Raw genomic sequence first — 19446 nt, 5'->3', positions numbered from 1 at the left:
TGTTGCTCATATTTAACCTCTTTCCTTGCGCATTTTATGCTGTTCATTTCATATACGTAACCTTTTGTATATGGGCGCTTTGTTATGACGCAACCGCTGTCTATCTGATCCCTCGCGCAGTGATTGGCTAGAGCAGAAAATACGCGCCACATGTCGGATTCGAAGTAAACAGTGGCGCACTCCTGCCAAATTAAATTCTTGAATTATCCGCTTATAATAATAAGTTTTGTGTTTTTTGAATGATGTACCTTATGTTATGCGATAACAGATAACCGCTCTTAACTTTTCTTTACGATCAATTTCCTGCGTTATATTGGCCACTGGCGTTATGTGGCCGGTTCCGTGATTCGTTATAAAAATCTACTCGAGCCGGTGAATACTTTATGCAAACTTTGTTTAGAAAGAATATTGTTGACAAGCAAAATATAATGGATTGTGTTGCAACCGGAGGAAACGTGAAAGGTAATAACTAAAGTAACTCGTGTGTCGTTTTCAAAGATTCGTTAAATAAACTTAAAACGCAACGCTAGTGGTGTGACGTAACATAGACGCTTTCTGTATAAACAGGCTTCTCGTGCACTTACATAATATTACTTATGAATAGAAGAATACTGATCCACACTTGTTGTAGTTTTAGCAAAAGCCATACATTCCCTGTCAAGAATCGGAGAGGAGCTGTATTTGGAGCCCATGGAGGATGGGGTATGTGTTTGTTTACAGTGTTTATGACTGTTTATGTTTGTTTAGCCAGATGTGAGGTCTTAAAACAATGTCAGCTCCTAAACTGTGAGGTCATGTGACTTGTGTGTGTCCTGTGTTTTTTACGGCGGTAAAGTTAGTTTGACGTTTGACATTCATTAGACATTCGGGTTTTTTGCCAATTAAACTCTTTGCAGCTTTTATGTTTTGAGCCCAAACTTTAGAACAGAAAAAGGCACTTCCAAAACTGTGGCAACAAAGATAAAAACATAATTCATGTATTTAAAAATTGTATTTCCGTCTCTGTTGCAACAGTTTTGGAAGTGTCTAAAATGACTACCCATTTGTACAAGTCATTTGTGTTTAGTGATGAGTTTTGGCTCAAGGTCTGAATTTAAAGTCACACCAGAGGTGTTCATCTGGGATTAGGACTTTGCTTTTCTGCAGACCAGTCCAGTTCTTCCACACTGACTCAATCAATCGTTTCTTTTTGAACCTTGCCTTACACACAGACGCATTGTCATGTTAGAATAGAAAAGGGTCCTGTCCAAATGCTTGCTATAAAATTCCCTAGAATATCATTATATGCTTAAACATTAAGATTTGTACTCATCGAAATTACTAAAGTAGTCAAACCTGTTCATTAGAAGGGGGTGTCCCAATACTTTTGTCCATATAGTGTATGAAGTTAGATATGCATGTATTAAACTTTACCTGCATACATGCAGTATACTCACATAAAGCGAGAAAATCTCAAATGCTTGATTGTTTATATTGTCACAAAATGTAACTATATTATTGCCCAGCTCTAATCTATGAGACTATGAGGAATGAACATATTAAGATATAAACAGTTATACTATAGTATAAATATTAACAAACATGATTTTTTTGTAAAGCTGCTTTAAAGTGAGTATTACTTGGTTAACTTTTGTTATGGCATAGTAATCAGTCAGTAATACATTTTTTTTTCAAAATAAACTTGTCAAATATTACATAGAAATGGCATATTTTACAGAATGATCACCTAAAGTGTGTGTGTTTATTACAGGGCTCTTGAAAACACACAATTTGTCCTATCAGGACTGTGAGAGTTTGCAGGCCGTGTTTGATAAAGAGAGCTGTGCAAACGTGCTACAGGCTCAACCCAGGTTTACATTAATTTTAATACCTCAATATTACAGTAGTCAACATTTGAAGTGGATCAAAAAAAAAAAGTTAATCAAAGTTGTCCTAAGGCAAGAACGCTTTTGGGTTTTAGGTTTTGATCCACTTCAAATGTTGACTAGTGTAATATTGATCCATTTGCATTTCCATTCAGAGTCTGTTTAATCATTTTCTGTCGTCCACTGTAGGTTGATGGTGGACACAGTTCTGCATTTCCCTCCGTCTCTGGAGGAGGTGAATCTGTCGGTGAGCAGTAATCGCGTGTGGCTCAGGAACCACGTGGAGGATGATGCAGGTATCAGCCATGTCAGACTATATTCTGCTGATATGCATGAAAGGAATCAAGTCAAACAAAGTTTTTCCTCTCTCAGACTCATCACGAGCAATGATGACTGAACTGTGTTTGAGCTCGGAGGAGTTTGATCATTTTGCCGTTGGCAGTCAGACCAGCGTCACCTTCTGCCTCAAAGAGCTCAGGGTGAGTGTGTTCTCACACAAACACAAACATTCACATATTCAATCCCCAAAGGCTGCTGTGAAGACAACACATCTAGCACAGTGTCACAATTTTCTGAGTGAAACGATATTTAAGGCCCCAATATCCACCTTATTTTTCCGGTTTTATCCGTTTCCAGTTATCTGTACAAAACAGCTTGCTATGCTGCTTGATATTGCAAACTGTGCTCATATATATATATATATATATATATATAGATATGTGTGTATAAATATAAATGTGTGTAAATAAATAGATTTTTTGTTGTTGTTTTTAAATAACATGATTAATTGTGCACAAGAAGATAAGGGACAAAAACATAAATGGGGTCAAATTTAATTTAATTTAATTTTTGACTTTTGTGTTTTTCTTGAAGTAAATCCAAAGTCAAAAATGGATCTTAAACAAAAAAATAAAGCTGTTTTATTTATGAATATATTTTAACCTTGATTTTGCTATTAAAATAGCTATAGAATGCTTTAGCATTAAAACAAACAATTTTTTTTATCTCTCTGGTTTTCCATCAGGGTTTGCTTGTATTTGCTGAGTCGTCTGGTCTTCCAGTTTCTATGTATTTTGATGAGCCAGGCAGGTTAGTTTCTATTTGCTTATTATGACCTATAGCCCAAGTTCACCTTTTTATTCACTTTATTTTAAAATATTTAAAATTGATATGCATGCTACCAATCAAAAGCTCGGATATGTAAATTGTTTAAATATTTTTTTTAAATATGACTCACCAAGGCTGCTTTTATTTAATCAAAAATACAGGAGAAACAGTAATATTGTTAAATATTATTACAATTTAAAATAACTCATTACTATTTGAATATATTGTAAAATGTAATTTATTCCTGTGATGCAAAACTGAATTTTCAGTATCATTACTCCAGTCTTCAGTGCCACATGATCCTTCAGAAATCCTTCTAATATGCTGATTTGCTGCTTGAGAAATATTTTTTATTATTATCCATGTTGAACTCAATCGTGCTGCTTAATAATATGCTTTAGGATTCTTTAATAAATAGAAATTTGAAAAGAACTGCATTTATTTAAAATCTTTTGTAACATTATCTTTACCGTCACTTTTGATCAATTTAATTCGTCCTTTCTAAATAGAAATATGTTTATTATTAAAAACAAAACTTACTCCAAACTTTTTAAATATCAGCGTATTTGTGTATTCTCACCTGTGTGTGTTTGTGGTTGTGTTTAAGTCCAGTTATCCTGAGTGTAACAGACAGTGTTCTGGAGGCTAATTTTGTCCTTGCTACACTGTCAGAGGACTCGCATCCAAAGAACCACGTCAACTCCAAACAGTAAGTAAAATCATAAAATATTGACCATAATCTTAAAAGCTTTATAAAGAGTTATATTTGGTACTTAAATACTTATTCCTCTCAGCCCTGACACAGAACAGCCACCAGACGACTTCATGAGCGACGACATGGACTCGTTTCTCATCGATATGGAGACCAGCGAACTTCCTGTACTGTCACATGTCCCCACATCCCCGCCACGACCCACCAATAATAACAGAAAGCACTCCTTCAGTGAAGAGGAGGAGGAGGAGGAAGCACTTGCAGAAGGACCTCCCAACAAAAAGGTACAATCATCATTTAAATGAATCATTTAAAAATATAACACCTAATTCCCAGATCCCACTATTATTCAGTCCCTGCTTTCTTGTCTTTCAGTTTTGTTCACTTTTCTTCGGTTCAGTTCTGCCCACTCCTTCTCAGTTGCCCAATCAGACCATGCAGAGCCAGGAAGTGCTGGCAAGTGACAGTGAAGATGAAAATCAGACAGAAACATCATAACCGCCCATCGATTGAACGATGTGGAAAAAACACTCCCACATCCAACCTCACAAAGACTGCTGAATGCATTTACACACAAATGTCTCCTCCTGATTTTATTTTTCTATGAAAATAATTATGGTTTTAAACCAAGAGATGAAGCAGTGAATATAACAAACCACATCAAATCATTGCACAAGTCACATTAAAACATCTCACTCCCACTGCGGAATACAAATATGTGATTAAGTCTCTGATTATTTAAAAATATCCGTCAGAAAAAGGAGCAGAGTTTCTCCTGGCGTGAGACGTCTGAGAGTCACTGTTCCCGGGGGTCACGGCATTATTAGCACCCTTCCTGCTGAGCACCTGGAAGCTCTTTCCTCTTGTCTGAGGCTTCTTCCTTTCTTTTGCTTTGTCCTTTTCCATTTCCTTCTCTCGTTTCTTTCTGTCTTTCTCTTCTCTTTCTTTTCGCTCTTTCTCTCTCTTCCGCCTCCTCCTTTCTTTTGCCGTCAGCCTCTCCTCTTTCTCGCTAAAGTCCTGGATGAGGATTTTGGGGACGGGGGTTTTATTGGTCTCCCCTCGGAGACGGCGAAACAGACCCAGACGTTTTGGAGGGCCTGACTTTGTTGGTGAGTTGGGCTGAGCCTCTGTGTCTTGTGTCGGTGAGGGTGTTGTCTGTTCTGAATGTGTGTGTTCTTGCTGCTGTGGCTCTTTGAAGGTGTCCTCGGAGAGGATTGTGGGATAGGAAACCCGCGAGCTGCGGAGGTGAGCTGGTGGGACATTTGGGTTTGGGGATTTTGAAGTTGAAATTGAAGAGGGGGACTCTAACCCCTGGCTGTTTCCTGGTATTGCACATTCATTGTTATGAGGGTTGCCAGATTCAGCAGCACAATCCTCGGTTTTACACTCAGGGTTGCCTGATCCAGCGCTTACATGCTCTTTGCTGGTCTCTGAGTTTTCAGATCTGGTTGTGATATGATCTTCTTTGTAATCTGGATTGCCAGATCCAACTGCAGAATCCACGATATTGTTCTCAGGGTTGCCAGATTCACTTGTAGACGGCACATCATTGCATTCTGGGTTGTCAGATCCAGTGGTCACATGCTCTCTATTGGTCTCTGAGTTGTCAGATTCAGTTGTGACATGTACTTTGTGATCTGGGTTGCCAGATCCAATAGCAGAATCCACCATATTGTTCTCTGTGTTGCCAGATCCAGTTGTAACTTGTACATCGTTACATTGTGGGTTTTCAACAGGAGAACCAATTATATTGTTCTTTGAATTGTCAGATCCAACAGCAACATCCATGCCATCGCTTTCTGTTTTTTCAGTTTCAGTGGTAACATCTGTTATGTTGCATTCAAGGTTGCCAGATTCAGTTGTAACATGCACATCATTGTTTTCAAGGTTGCCATCCACGTCACTCTGCTCTGGGTTTCCAGATTCACTTGTAACAGGGACACTGTTGCTCTCTGGGTTGCCAGATCCAGCAGCAATTTCCAGACTATTGCTTTCTAGTTTGCCAGAATCAGCAGTAATATCTGTTGTGTTGCATTCAAGGTTTTCTGATCCAGGAGCAGCATGCATTTCAATGCTTTCTGCATGGACAGATCTACAAGTATCATCCTCTACATTGTTTGTGAGGTTGCTTGATTCGTCAGTATTGATTTCACAACATACTATGTTTTCAGATTTATTTACTTCACTGATTTCTTTATCACATGTGCCAACAGAGTGTGTAGATGCTGCACCCTCTTCCTGAGGTTCAAGGATGTTGGTGTCATCAGCAGAATCCACTTCACTCTGCTCTGGGTTGCCAGATCCTTCTGCATCTTCCACAGTGGAATCTATTGGACAAGGCTCCAACTCTCTGGAAGTAACAGTAGTATCCACGTCACTGTGCTCTTGGTCGCTTGATTGGGATTGCTGTTCGGGATCAGTTGGTCCATCCGGATGCTCAGTTTCAATTTCTCGTTCAGTTTTTAAAGAGAATGATGTTAGCACTATTTCAGGTGGTTGCAATGTCTCTTTACCACTATGAGAGGGACTATCGCTCTCGTCTAAGCTTGTATCTTGTCTCTCATCATCTTTCTCCTCACACATGTTTGAAGGGTCTGATATCTCTGTGGTCTCCTCAGGGAGAAGATCAAACTCTTGCTGAATCCCTTCCTCCTTGTCTGCATCAGTATGGTTTTCACCAATAAGCCGAGTCTCCTCATCTTCCTCTATAGCTGTGTTAATGAACAAATCTTCTTTCTGCCTTTCTGAATGTTCTTGTTCTTCATGTTGATCACCAGATGTTTGAGACCTCTCTTCCTCCTGAACAACATGTATCTGTACCTCTTTCTCTGGGATATTTTCCTCATTTTCTAAAGTCATTATGGTGTTTGGCAACCTATCTTCTGTTTCTTCTTCTTGTTTGCAGTGTTCTGTTTGTATGTCTTCTTCCTGTGATGTACTTTCTTCACATGGCTCTAAAATTCTCTCAGTCTCCACAGTCTGTTCATCTTGACACGTCTGTTTGTCTGTATTCTGTTCATTTTGATTTGTTGGTGCTTCTGTGTTCTGATCATCTTGATTTTTGTCTTTTTCTATATTCTGTTCATCCTGATGTCCTTGCGTTTCTGTACTCTGTGCATCTTGATTTGTGTCCTGTATATGGTGATGTGTCTGTATGCTCTCCTCAACCACACAACCAGCGGTCCTTTCTTTCTCATCACCTCGTGTTGTTTCTAAATGATCCTTCTCTTGGTTCAAAGAGGTTTCTGTATGTTCTTTCTCAAAAACATCGCAGTCAATGCTGGAGGACACCACCACTGAGATTTTGGGATGTGTGTTGTGATCTTTGTGTGAGCAGAGCTCGTCTGCTAGCCTGTCCCGTTTGGCCCTTTGCTCCCCAATGATACCGCACACACTCCTCCTCCTCACCTCCTCATCGTCGCTCTCCTCCATCACGCTTCGTGAGAAATTTCTTCCCCCTGCGTCCCACTCCTCCGTGTCAGTCTTACTGCTCCTCTTCCTCCATTTCTTGCGCAGAACCAAAGGAGAAAGAGAAGAATGTGAGCGCGTGAGAGGAAGAGTCAGGCTCCCCTTCGGTCGCTCCTTCTTTTCCTGTTCCTTTGGTTTATCCTGTGCTCTCTCCCAAACCATCCGGTATCCGTGACATCGCCCTCGCGGGTCAAAGGTCGAGTTTGGTCTCTCTTTTTTCCATCTCTCTAGCTCTTTCTCAGTTTGTTTTTGCAGGTCCGCCAAGGACAGAGACACGGAACATACCTGAGGATGTAACAGTGGTTTTGAGTAAATAAGTCTGTCAGGACTTAAGGCCTGTTCACTCCAATACAAATGTTTGGAATGAAATTTTTGGTGTAGTCACGTTAGAGGTGTGCGATATATATCGTCTACGATAATATAGTAATTGTTGTTTAAATCATATGCGATAAGCCATTATCGAGTACATCGCAAAAACCAAACAATAACACACCAAGAGAGTGCACGCACACTATGAGATGTAGGATAGACTACTGCGCAACCACGTTTAGAGTTCATGCTTTCACTGCCTGATTTAGACTATTATTTAGAATTACCCAAAATTCAAGATAAGGGGGCATATATGCCCCCGTATGACTTTTACATGTCTTTTATATTTACCGTATTGACCCGAATATAAGACGATGTTTTTTTCTTGGAAATACATCTGAAAAAACGCGGTCGTCTTATATTCGGGCCAATACGGTATATAATATGATATAGTTAAGGGGTTAGTTCACCCAGAAATGAAAACTAGCCCATGCTTTACTCACCCTCAAAGCATCCTGGGTGTATATGACTTTCTTCTTTCAGACGAATCCAATCGGCATTATAGTAAAAATGCCCTGGCTCTTCCAAGCTTCATAATGGCAGTGAATGGGTGTTGAGATTTTGAAGCATGAAAAAGTGCGTCCATCCATGATAAAAAAAGTACTACACATGGCTCCGGGGGGTTAATAAAGGCCTTCTAAAGCGAAAATATCCATATTTAAAACTTTATAAACTTTAATCTCTAGCTTCTGCTAACTGTCGTACAAGTGTTCACGAGAGAGTGGCATTCCAGCAGAAGATGTAAGGGATTCACTTCAGAAGGCCTTTATTAACCCCCCGGAGCCGTGTGTAGCACTTTTTATGATGGATGGACGCACTTTTTCATGCTTCAAAATCTCGACCCCCATTCACTGCCATTATAAAGCTTGGAAGAGCCAGGATATTCTTTAATATAACTCCGATTGTATTCGTCTGAAAGAAGAAAGTCATATACACCTAAGATGGTTTGAGGGTGAGTAAATCAAGGGATAATTTTCATTTTTGGTGAACTATCCCTGTAATGCGTAAAAACAGCAGACGGTCTAAATGTAAATGCATATTCACTCTCTGACAGTAGGTGGCAGTTTTAGAAAAACAGAAGTACACTGGTCACCACGGTTCACAGGACAATAAAGAAGTCAAACAGTGTTTAAATGTTTTCAAATATTCAGTTTTCAGATTTTTGTATTCACTATGGTGTTTACCAAACAACACCAAATACATGAGTACAGAGACGAGAGCCGGTGTTGTAAGAAGTCAGGTCTCAATCAACTAATAGTTAAACTAAGTACACACGAACAGCATTAATTTAAAATATGTATATAAATTCTTACTATGTAGTGCATGATAAAATAAACTGGACAAAAAATTTAACTTGATAAACAACAATAAATAATTTAATAAATAATTGAACATAACTGAAATATTTACACATTGAACACGTAATTAAAGATTGTTGTGCATATTGTCATTATTGTGTAAAGCAGATGAGTGTAGTATAGGCTAAGCTATCAGGCTAACCGGGTATCTGCATGCAATGCTAGTACATAAGCTAACTAAAACAGATATTGATGGTCGTCATAACGTAGTTATCATAATGTGATTTTGTTTCCATTAAACGTTCTTTGAGTCTAAGCGAACACTTGGGGTCTTAATGGAGACACGATTTCAAGGGAGAAACCAATTCTCACAACACCAGTTCTTATTGGTTGGCCAGTTTTATTTGCAGTGCCATGGAAAAGAGATTAGTAAAAATCTGTAGCATCGATGGCATGCGAATGTATGTGACATTCAAATTCAAAAATCGCACCAAATTCCGCACAGAAGATTCATTATGGTGTGAACAGGCCTTTATTCAGATGAGCTGAGATAATCAGTAATATTACCTCATGGATAAAAGCATCAGCCTGCTCATGTTGGACACGCTGTTTAACACCTCGCAGTCTCTCCAGCGTTTCCATCTGTCCGTCACACTCCTTTCGCAGCCGCCCTTCTCCCAGACAACGGCGCACCAGCACCACAGCGACCTGAAACAAAACCCGCACACCTGCAACACACAAGCTGTGGTCAATGCATGGACTTCAACAACAGCTCAACACGGCAAGAGGTGTAATAAAGGCGCACTATCTATCTACAGTATCTCACAGAAGTGAGTACACCCTCACATTTTTGTAAATATTGACAAGATTTTTGCTCCGATTCTCGGGAGGGGGAAATCGGGGCTAAATCGGGCTAAAAATCCTGTAGTGTGAGCCAGGCTTTAGGGGTGTACTCACTTTTGTGGCCAGTGGTTTAGACATTAATGGCTGTGTGTTGAGTTATTTTGAGGGGACAGCAAATTTACACTGACAAACAAGCTGTACACTCACTACTTTACATTGTAGCAAAGTGTCATTTCTTCAGTGTTGTCACATGAAAAGATATAATAAAATATTTATAAAAATGTGAGGGGTGTACTCACTTCTGTGAGATACTGTATCTATCTATCTATCTATCCCTATCTCTTTTAATGAATTAATACTTTTATTCAGCTAGGATGCATTAAATTAATTAAAAATGACAGTAAAGACACATTCATCGAGCAGGAGTACCGGAAGTAAAAATCCTCTCCATTTTCTCCATGAAAATGGTTGGCTGGTTTGATTCATGTCATAACACTTTAACAAAGACTTTTTTGAAAGGGAAAATACTTCTTTTACTTCATTTTTTTGTTGCAGAATAAAGTGTATAAATAGGAAAAAATATAGCAACAATGGCATCTGGTATCTAACATTTTTTGCATGATTCACCATCCAAGCCAATAGGTGTCAGTATAACGTCTAAGATAAAAGTCAAACCAACAATTACTAAGTGCACCTTTAAATCATGCACATATATAGTTGAAAACAAACCATAGCAGAAAAAGAGATCCCAGACTCTGAGCAGAGTGTCGAAGGGCAGGTGACGGCTGTACAAACACATCAGCCAATCAGTGGCAAACATCAGAGGCTCCACCCCCTGATTCTGTAGGTGTTTGTGTGCGGCTGGACACAGTTTTTTAAAAATGCTTGAGAGAAAAGCAGCATCGAATAAAACACCTTCCTGAAGAAAAAGAAAAACAAAAGCCTATTTATAACTTTTAACACACATTTAACCGTTGGTTTTATGGTTACTGTAAAGATGCCCTACCAGCAGAGGGCTGTAGTATCCAGGGAGGTAGAGATCACTAATCTGCACCAGACACCAGAACGCCTCCTAAAACAAAGCAAACAATTAGGCCATGTTAAGCATCAAGCTTGCAAGCAAACAAACTAATTCTACAGTAGCCTACACATACAATTTCTGGGATAATAGCTGGACACCACTCATGGAATTAAACACTGAAGGGACCATCTGAGGTTTATCCCTTCCTAAAAATATAATTAAAAACCACGCTGTGTATTGTAAATAATATAATTTATAATATAATAGGCTGTCAAGGCTATTTTATTCACTTTAAACATCGGATGAAGTGATTCTTTTCTCTTTAATAGAGATAATGCTGAGTCATTAATTAATTAGTCATAATAAAAAAAAGTGATGATAAACCAATGTATTTTTCCATCAGTCCATTATGTTTATGATTATAACATTACCTACTTTGTTTGGTAGCTTGTTTAATACTGGGAACTGATATTAGGCTATTGTAGATCTACCGTTGTGTTGGGTTTTGCTCAATATGATGTTAAGTGGCAGATCTTGCTGCAGTTGAATATCTGAGACGTCCTCAGTCAAATTTATTGGTTTATAATGTTGGCCAGATAAAATGACAGAGAAAAAAACAGACATATGAAATTTACGCACATAGGTGAACTATCCCTTTAGAAAATAGTGATAATGTGGCAGTAAATGGTAGTACATTACTGTTTGAAATTGTTTATCACTGCATAATTTGTTCCACATGCTATTATTATTATTATTTTTAAAAAGCAAGTAAAAAATTCAAGTATGAGGTTCAGTAACATTTTTAAAAATAAATGAATTCTTTTACTCACCAAGGATGCATTAAATTGATCAAAAGAGAGAGTAAAGATGTTTAGAATTACAAAAAGATTTCTACTTCACGGTACATAAATGCTGTTTTTTAAAGTTTTATTCATCAAAGAATCCTATAAAAAAAAAAGAATAACTGTTTCCACAAAAATATAAAGCAGCACTGTTTTCAACATTGATAATAATAAATGTTAATAATAAATAAGCAGCAAATCAGCATATTAGAATGATTTCTGAAGGATCATGTGACACTGAAGACTGCAGTAATGATGCTGAAAATTCAGCTTTGATCACAGGAATAAATTACATTTGAAAATAAATTAAAATAGAAAACAGCTATTTAAAATTGTAAAAAATATTAAAGATTATTACTGTTTTATTGTGCTTTTGATCAGATAAATGCAGCCTTGGTGAGCATAAGAGATTTCTAAAAACATAAAAAATCTTACTAGCTGGTAGTGTACATTATAAATGCATCAAATGTTGCATATTATTTGGTTATTTATTCTGTTATAACTCTGTGTCGTTTACTGTATAGCCAGGTAAATAATCATGACAGAAGCAATACCTCAGCAGGCATGTTCATCAGAAGGACAGCAGCCACTGGACCCTGCGCCTGACAGTAGCCCTCGTCTGGACGATACTGAGTGTACGCTTTCAGGACCTCCAGCAAGTCCTTCTGACTGCTCATACAGACACCACACAGAAGCAGACACCAATGAGAAAGGAAGCTTTATGACTAATGCTATAGAGCACATTGCAAGGGAAGGGAAAGGCAGTACAGTACCCATGGCCGTCTTTGGACTGGAACATCTCATGGAAGGGAAACTGTCTGTCTGTGTCTCTTTTGATGATATCGGTCCATCCCTGATGATCTGGAGCTTTAACTAGACGCTAGACGAGTCGCAGAGGAAACACAGGGCTTATATAAGAGTATAAACAATATGATACAAATATGACCAGTCACTTACTTCGTAGAGTTTGTCATTTTTTTCTTTTCTATCCTTAGCTCCACAGAGCAATGGCCAGCCCTTTGCCCTGACAGATGCTGGAATGCCCTTCTGACACTGACCTTTGACCTGAGACAAAGGAAGTGAGCTGAGCCATGCAGTCGGCTATTGTAAGACTCGTTAGCAAAAAAGTAAAAAATATTGAATAAAACATTTCTTTTTTTAGTAATCACCTATAATAGCTTTAAATATAATGATCTCAAATCTTTTTTTAATGCTTGGTCAAGGTACATACAGAGGAATTTGGCATTCATTTGCAGCCTGCAGTATTTGACATGCAACATCCTGTATCATATGTAGGCCGACTGACAATGACACATGATAATCATCAGATGAATCAATGCTCAAAGAATCAACCGAGATCATAAATGATCAGCTGAATACATTTATTTTCAAAACTAGTTTGATGGTTTGGTATGTCACCACATCTAATTCAACCAGGAGACTATTTTTCTTCTGAAAAGCTTGTGAAATGACTGGGCAACTGACACATCCCTAATTCAATAACTGATTATTGATTTATCAATTTCTAGTTCCATAAATAGGCCTCTACAGTTTACAGCTGTTCAACTTAGAAATAATCCGAATGTTATTATTCTTTCTCTTCTCTGTCCCTTGTGAAAAAGAACTGTTTAATTCTATAGAATGTGCAGTTACAGTGTACTTCTACTACTATTTTAAAAAACCTACTAGCAGATATATTATATAATATTAATGAAATAAAAGGGCACTTACGTGTACTTGAAAAAACTAAACTTTCATGATAGTTTCTTAACTAAAATTTTATTTAAACTTAATGTTTTACTTTAAAGTACATTATAAATAATGTTTGTCATGCTTGACAGAAGTAGCCTACATTTATCTTGATATTACTGATGTTTTGACAAACATAGCACACATGTAAAGCACTTGATTACAATTTTAACTGCATAGGTTTTTGATAATACATTTAATGTACTGAAATGCAACTTCTTCTTTATAAATTTGTTATTACAAATACATTTAAATTACATGACTCACGGGTTTCAATAAAAATTAGATTAAAGTATATTTTAGTTTTACCATAAATGTTTTTCAGTACATTTTGAAATTAGATATAAATATGTACTTAAGCCCTACTTAAGTGGGTCTAAAAAGCACTGTAAAGTTCAGCTACTTGCATTTAATATACATTTTAAACTTTAATACATTTTCATTTAATTTCACTTAACATGCGATTAAGTGTTGAAAACATTACATTCAGTTCGCATAAAAGTATATTAGTAGTATTAGTAGTAGTTTTTTTTCGGTAACACTTTCTATGAAGCCCATATTTATAATACATTATAAGGGTATTCTTAAGGCATTATAATGAATGCATAATGCATTATAAAAACCCTTATAATATGTTATATCATCTTATGAATATTCATAAGAACAGTTTTAATGTTTTATAATATTTAATTATTTGTGGTTATAGCTTTTAAGTCAACATTCTACCAACCCTAACCTTAACCTAAGCCTACTAATACTCTAATGAGAGTTAGTTGACATGTAGTTGCAAAGTTGCTTATAGTCGATTGATTAAGGGGACCATCAAAATAAAATGTAACCTAACATATAAACATTGCTTTTTTTTTTCAGTTGAAATTATTAACTAGCTCACATCAAAATTAATATTAGCCTCACAGGGAACACTCAAATAACACTCCACACCTAACCACTTACAGGATTTAGTAAGATACTGTGCAGATCTTAAATAAACAATGTCAAGATATATAGTCCATTATAAATGTAAAAATAGATTTTATATGGTGTTCATTGTGTTATAAATAATCATAATCTTAACTTATAACCACAAATGTGTACGCATTATAATGTATTATAATTGTTGTTATGATTATTCATAAGATGATATAACATATTATAAGGTCTTTTATAATGCATTATGCATTCATTATAATGCCTTAAGAATACCCTTATAATGTGTTATAAATACGGGCTTCATAGAAAGTGTTACCTTTTTTTCTTTAAAGTATGCTAAAGCGTACTTGCTTTTCCACAAGAGCTTGGCACAAAATTTCTAATTTTATCATTGAACGACTAAAACAATGTGCACTTGATTTAACTTTTTTTTTTTTTGAGGAAAAGTAGTGCATGGCCATTGCAAATCTTGCCACCACAATGTTAAGAGTTAGCCTGACAATGCTTTTCCATGTGAATTATACATTCCAACTGATAAATATGAATTTGTTTTGTCTTTATATTTTCTATCATAGTGCTTAGATGCCAGATGACCTTTGACCTTTCTTATTATATACAATGTTACGCACAAGTATACAACAGCAAGACAGACACACCTTGTTGCTCTTTTTCTCCATCACTTGCTCCCATTGAGTCATGAGGCTGAGCCACTTAGACTCTCGATGTCTCACTAACTCAGGACATGGACCATCCCTGTCAACAACACACACAATCAGCAACACTACACTCACACAGTCCAGCAGCATACTTCACTGTCACCATCACAAATAACACACCTTTACCCTGCTTCCTCACTCACTCACTCTCACTAAAGCGCGTCCCCATACCAGAGCAAAGCATGAGTGTCACAAGAGGCAAACACACAGAAAACAGGAAACCACACTCTGACAGGCTAGAAATCACCATGGCAACATGACAGGATGTTGAGAAGGAGAAAATGAGAGTAAGAGGTGTGGAAGGTAACGGTAATTTATAATCATGAGTTATGAATTATCAATACTGGTAATACAGGATTAGAAGCGCCTTACAAAAATGATTTGACCACAGATTATATATTTAATCACACACACTGTGCTCAACTAGGGCTTACAGCATACAAATACAGTCACACACACTTAAATCAGGTTCCACCCAAACTCTGAGCCGTGATCAACAGACATCAGCACTGACCTGTCAGTTTCTCCATTCCCTAGAATGAAGCCAAAGCGGTTCGTCTCCACAACTGTGACCTCCGGCCCATGAGTCCCCTCCTCATCCTTGCTATCGTCTGGTTTAACAGACATCTATGCATGTGTGAGAGAGAAATGCATCCAGAAACATGAAGCCATGTTTGATAACGAATGGATTTCTATGTCAGTCTCATTCTGTTACAAAACAAGTGCCATTTTAAAAGCAAATTCAGTTGCATGACACAATATACATGGCACTGTATTATGTGCTGATGTTTAACCTGTAGCATGCATTGATTTGGAACTGAACTGTATTTATTAATGCACATTAAGCACGGAGTCATCATTAATACAGTAGAACAACAGAAAAACAGAGTCAATTGTGCGATAAAAGTCAATAAAGCAAAAGCTACCTTCACTCTTCTGCCAAACTCAAAGGTGCCGTTGTCCTCTGATGGGAGGGAAGACAACCAAGACAAAGACTTCCGCTGTAAAGTCAGCTAGTGTGTGGTTGTGCATGTGTGTGTGTGCGTTTGAATAACTGATGGTAGGAAGAAAGGGCCTCCTTTACTATGAAAATCAAATAGCCCAGTGATTTCTTGCGTTAACCGTCGTAAGGAACTGAAAGTGCAGTTTCACTAGTGCCCTGTGGTGATGACATACATCAGGTAGCGTCACATTAATCGAGAGACTACATTGAATATTTGTACTTTATTTGTCACACTGCAGGACTAGAGTGAAGGAGGATGAAGTGGGAAACTCTCTGAGAATTTGTCATTGGCCGTGTTTTAAATTATATTCCATATGGCTCATATCACAATATTATTTTAGAAATACCTGAGCTACACCATGCAGATCAAAAGGAAGTGTTTCATACAAAACTTCAAATGCTTCCTCATTGAAATGAGTGGATTTTGTCCATGAAAATTTGCTGAATGGTAGTAAATGTGACCGCATCTTTATTGTGGGACAGCTAGTTATTTTAAAAACAACATTCAATTGTAAATTAAATTATGTTGTAAGTAAAATAAAAAGTAAAAGTTGTTACTTACCTGTTATTACTTACCTGGTGAGTTTTTTTTAATTTAATACAACATTCAAGGTGATAAACTGCTAAAACGAGAGGCTTAACCTCTCTAGAACTGAAATAATGGTTAATATTTCCAGATTGTCACGTTTTCCTATTAAAGCAACACACACATCACAGTCTTTTTAATGTGGCTCACAGGTGTAATGTGTTTATGGAGGAATCACAGCAGTGGGAGTATCCTCTGATGCAGCTGTGACAGAATCCTCTTGGACCAGAGCAGCTTTAGCAGGAACCTCTGGGAGCAGGGAGGTTGAGAGAGGAGCTCTGGGACTGAAGCAGCCTTGAACACCAGCTCTGGCTGAAGCTACGACTGCAAACACTGGAACGGCCTTGACTGGAACTACTTTGCTGTTCTTTACCATCATGAGAGGAACCTTTGTAGTGGACAGGACGGGCGTCAGTGTGACCCGGTCAATCATGTCAGAAACCTCTTCTGGGGGTGCACCTTCAGGCCGGGACAAGAAGCTCTGGAAAGGTACCCTGTGGAGTGACCTCTGTGGTGCCTGTGACTCTGACCTCAGCAGGTTCTGGAGCAGCAGCGTTCACACTGATTTCTGAAGCGGCCCTGACAGGATCTGGATCCGGACCCCAAGACAGGAACCTCTGGGATGGCAGTGAGAGGAACTTGCGGAGCGGGCTTGACAGAGAGCTCTGGGACACTCTGGGTGACTCCATTATTAATAATATGATTGGATGGTGCAGTACTTAACAAACTTAACTAATTACAACTAAACTATGTACAACTCACATCCCTATTGGCGAGTAGTTCCGCAAGACGCTAAGGCTGGAGAGATGGAGAACTAACTTAACTAACTAAAACTAATCTAACTATTTACAATATGTACATATCCCTAGGCAAGTAGTTCTGCAAAACGCTAAAACTACCGCCTCAAGCCAAAGCACCAGACACAACCAAGGCCTGCCAGCCCCGCAAGACGCTAAAGCTGGAGAGATGGAGGGGACACCTGTCTCAGTCCTCCAGACGCAAGACTGACCCTCTTCACCACGACCTACAGGACCTGAAACACAATTAGAAATTATACAAATTACACAAACATACTTCATAAGGTATAAAAATACATCATGTGCAGTGTATATGGATTGATATAACAGTTGCAGAAGGTATTCTGATCAAATCAAATCAACAAAAAAACTAAAATAAATAAACAAACAAACAAATCATTTTAGCTTGTGTTAGACTTACCTTGAACCAGTCATGGGAGAGCATCTCCTCCAGATGAACCCTCTGCTCCGGGTCGCTCTTTAGGCAACCGGGAATAACACGGCAGCGTTCTGTGCAGACAAATGAGAGAAATTTCTGATTATTTCCTTCAACTTCACACACTTTCTAAACTATGAGAGATTCCTGCATTATCCATAAGGCCATTATTTATAAAGCTGCTGTTTTCTCTGTTTTGCATGATTAACATTAAGAATTGCAATTGTTCTTCTCTGTTGTAATGAAGTTCTTACCATCTGAGAGGCCGGGCTCAATCCAGACATCAGCGTCCATCAGTTTTATATTGCTGCTGTACGGATAACGGTTGGTCATCATGATAAACAGCAGCACACACAGCGACTACACCGTCGCCTGCATCCCGCAGTACTCACCCTTCTCAAAGTACTCAGGAGGACAGAAATTTGCTGTCCCTGGAGGAAAGAGTTTGTCACATGTCTAAGTTTGCTTTACCAGTTTTCAATGTTGTTAGTGCATTGTTAATATCCTGCTGTGTCTCGTTGGATTAAGACATGCTGTAACTGGTCACTAGAGTTAAAGTCCCAAACTACATGTTTGAGAGATAATACATGCCAATGAAGGTGATGTTGCCCGAGCTCTTCAGGAGGTCCCCAACACCGAAATCGATCAGTTTGACCTCCACGGTCTCTGTGTTGAACAGGAGGATGGACATCTTGATGTCCCGATGGAAGACCCCCGGGAACAGCAAACGACTGCAGCGTCAATCACCTGCCGCATGAAATGAAGCACCAGAGCCTCACTGAAGAGCTCTCCGTGATGTCCATGCAGGGCGAGGGCCGCTCTAAGACCATGATGTACTGGTAGGGATGCTCCTGCAGTCCAGCAGCTCTATGATGTGGCCACAGCGGGGGCCTTGATTGGCCTTGACTGTCAAAGCCACCTCTAGAGGAACTGGACTGGGATGGTCAGGCTAGAAGAACGATTGCTTTATGATGGTCAGATGGAAGCAGTTTCTCAAACAAGGATTTAGCTCAGTCTGTCTATTGAAATATCTGTACTCTGTGTTTTACATTAATCTAAGATCTTATAAACTGCAAACAGTGAATAAGAGACGACAGAGAGAGCACAGTGTACTTACGGCTCGTTTTCTGTCTTCGCTGTGAATTTCACAACCACCTGAAGGCCGTCCTCACAGCGGGTCCCTTCAAAGACAGAACCTCCTTCCCCAACTCCTCACCGATGACATACATCCAGCAAATGAGCTCTATTACAATATAATTATAGTTTTATTTTTATTTTATAGTTATATTATTATTTAATAAAGCAGTGTCCTGCAGTACGGCACGCCATACTTTTTCTAAAACTATTTTAACATTATTTCTAATTCTCATATAATTATTATAATTCTGCTTTTAATTCATTTTAATTGAGAAATACATTGATAAGTATATTTTTAAAACTAAGTTGTCGCACTTCAAGTCGATTGAAGTCAACTGCAAAAAAGCTAAATGGTGTAAAAATGTAAAAACTAAAGAATATTACCTCAGTTGCAGCTATATGATTTAAAACAAACGTTCCTTTAGAGGTTGTGTGTTATATTTTGGGTTATGACAGTAAACTCACCCTCGCTCCTCGTGATCTCGTCACAGTCCAGATGTCTCAGATGTGAAGGACTCATCTGCTGAAGGACTGACTGGACTGTCCTGATCTTGAGGCTGGACGTCC

The 19446-nt window shown here is 38.2% G+C and overlaps 2 protein-coding genes and 1 pseudogene across 2 annotated transcripts; 1 reads left to right on the top strand and 2 right to left on the bottom strand.

Moving 5' to 3' along the window:
- The first annotated feature begins 149 nt into the window (after positions 1 to 149).
- LOC107754515 (cell cycle checkpoint control protein RAD9A-like) lies at positions 150 to 4387 on the top strand. Its single transcript, XM_016570991.1, has 10 exons — positions 150 to 462; positions 632 to 702; positions 777 to 786; positions 1751 to 1850; positions 2055 to 2161; positions 2238 to 2344; positions 2890 to 2954; positions 3580 to 3681; positions 3767 to 3968; positions 4060 to 4387. The coding sequence occupies exons 1-10, from the start codon at positions 384 to 386 to the stop codon at positions 4180 to 4182; spliced, it is 966 nt and encodes a 321-aa protein (XP_016426477.1). The 5' UTR covers positions 150 to 383; the 3' UTR covers positions 4183 to 4387.
- Positions 4388 to 4412: 25 nt separating this feature from the next.
- Positions 4413 to 15888, bottom strand: LOC107754477 (probable WRKY transcription factor protein 1). The gene is made up of 10 exons (XM_016570936.1): positions 15847 to 15888; positions 15435 to 15547; positions 14861 to 14957; positions 12483 to 12590; positions 12299 to 12405; positions 12080 to 12194; positions 10669 to 10734; positions 10392 to 10581; positions 9387 to 9547; positions 4413 to 7437 (listed from the first exon to the last, which is right to left on the bottom strand). The coding sequence occupies exons 2-10, from the start codon at positions 15545 to 15547 to the stop codon at positions 4423 to 4425; spliced, it is 3972 nt and encodes a 1323-aa protein (XP_016426422.1). The 5' UTR covers positions 15847 to 15888; the 3' UTR covers positions 4413 to 4422.
- A 1573-nt stretch (positions 15889 to 17461) lies between these two features.
- Positions 17462 to 19446, bottom strand: part of LOC107754514 (serine/threonine-protein kinase pim-2-like) — a 6307-nt pseudogene continuing 4322 nt past the window's right edge.

Source organism: Sinocyclocheilus rhinocerous, unplaced genomic scaffold (genome assembly GCF_001515625.1).
Source record: "Sinocyclocheilus rhinocerous isolate Xijiao unplaced genomic scaffold, SAMN03320098_v1.1 scaffold50, whole genome shotgun sequence".
Lineage (NCBI taxonomy): Eukaryota > Metazoa > Chordata > Actinopteri > Cypriniformes > Cyprinidae > Sinocyclocheilus > Sinocyclocheilus rhinocerous.
Note: the sequence above shows the minus strand (reverse complement) of the source record. Positions and strands in the feature narration are given on the sequence as shown.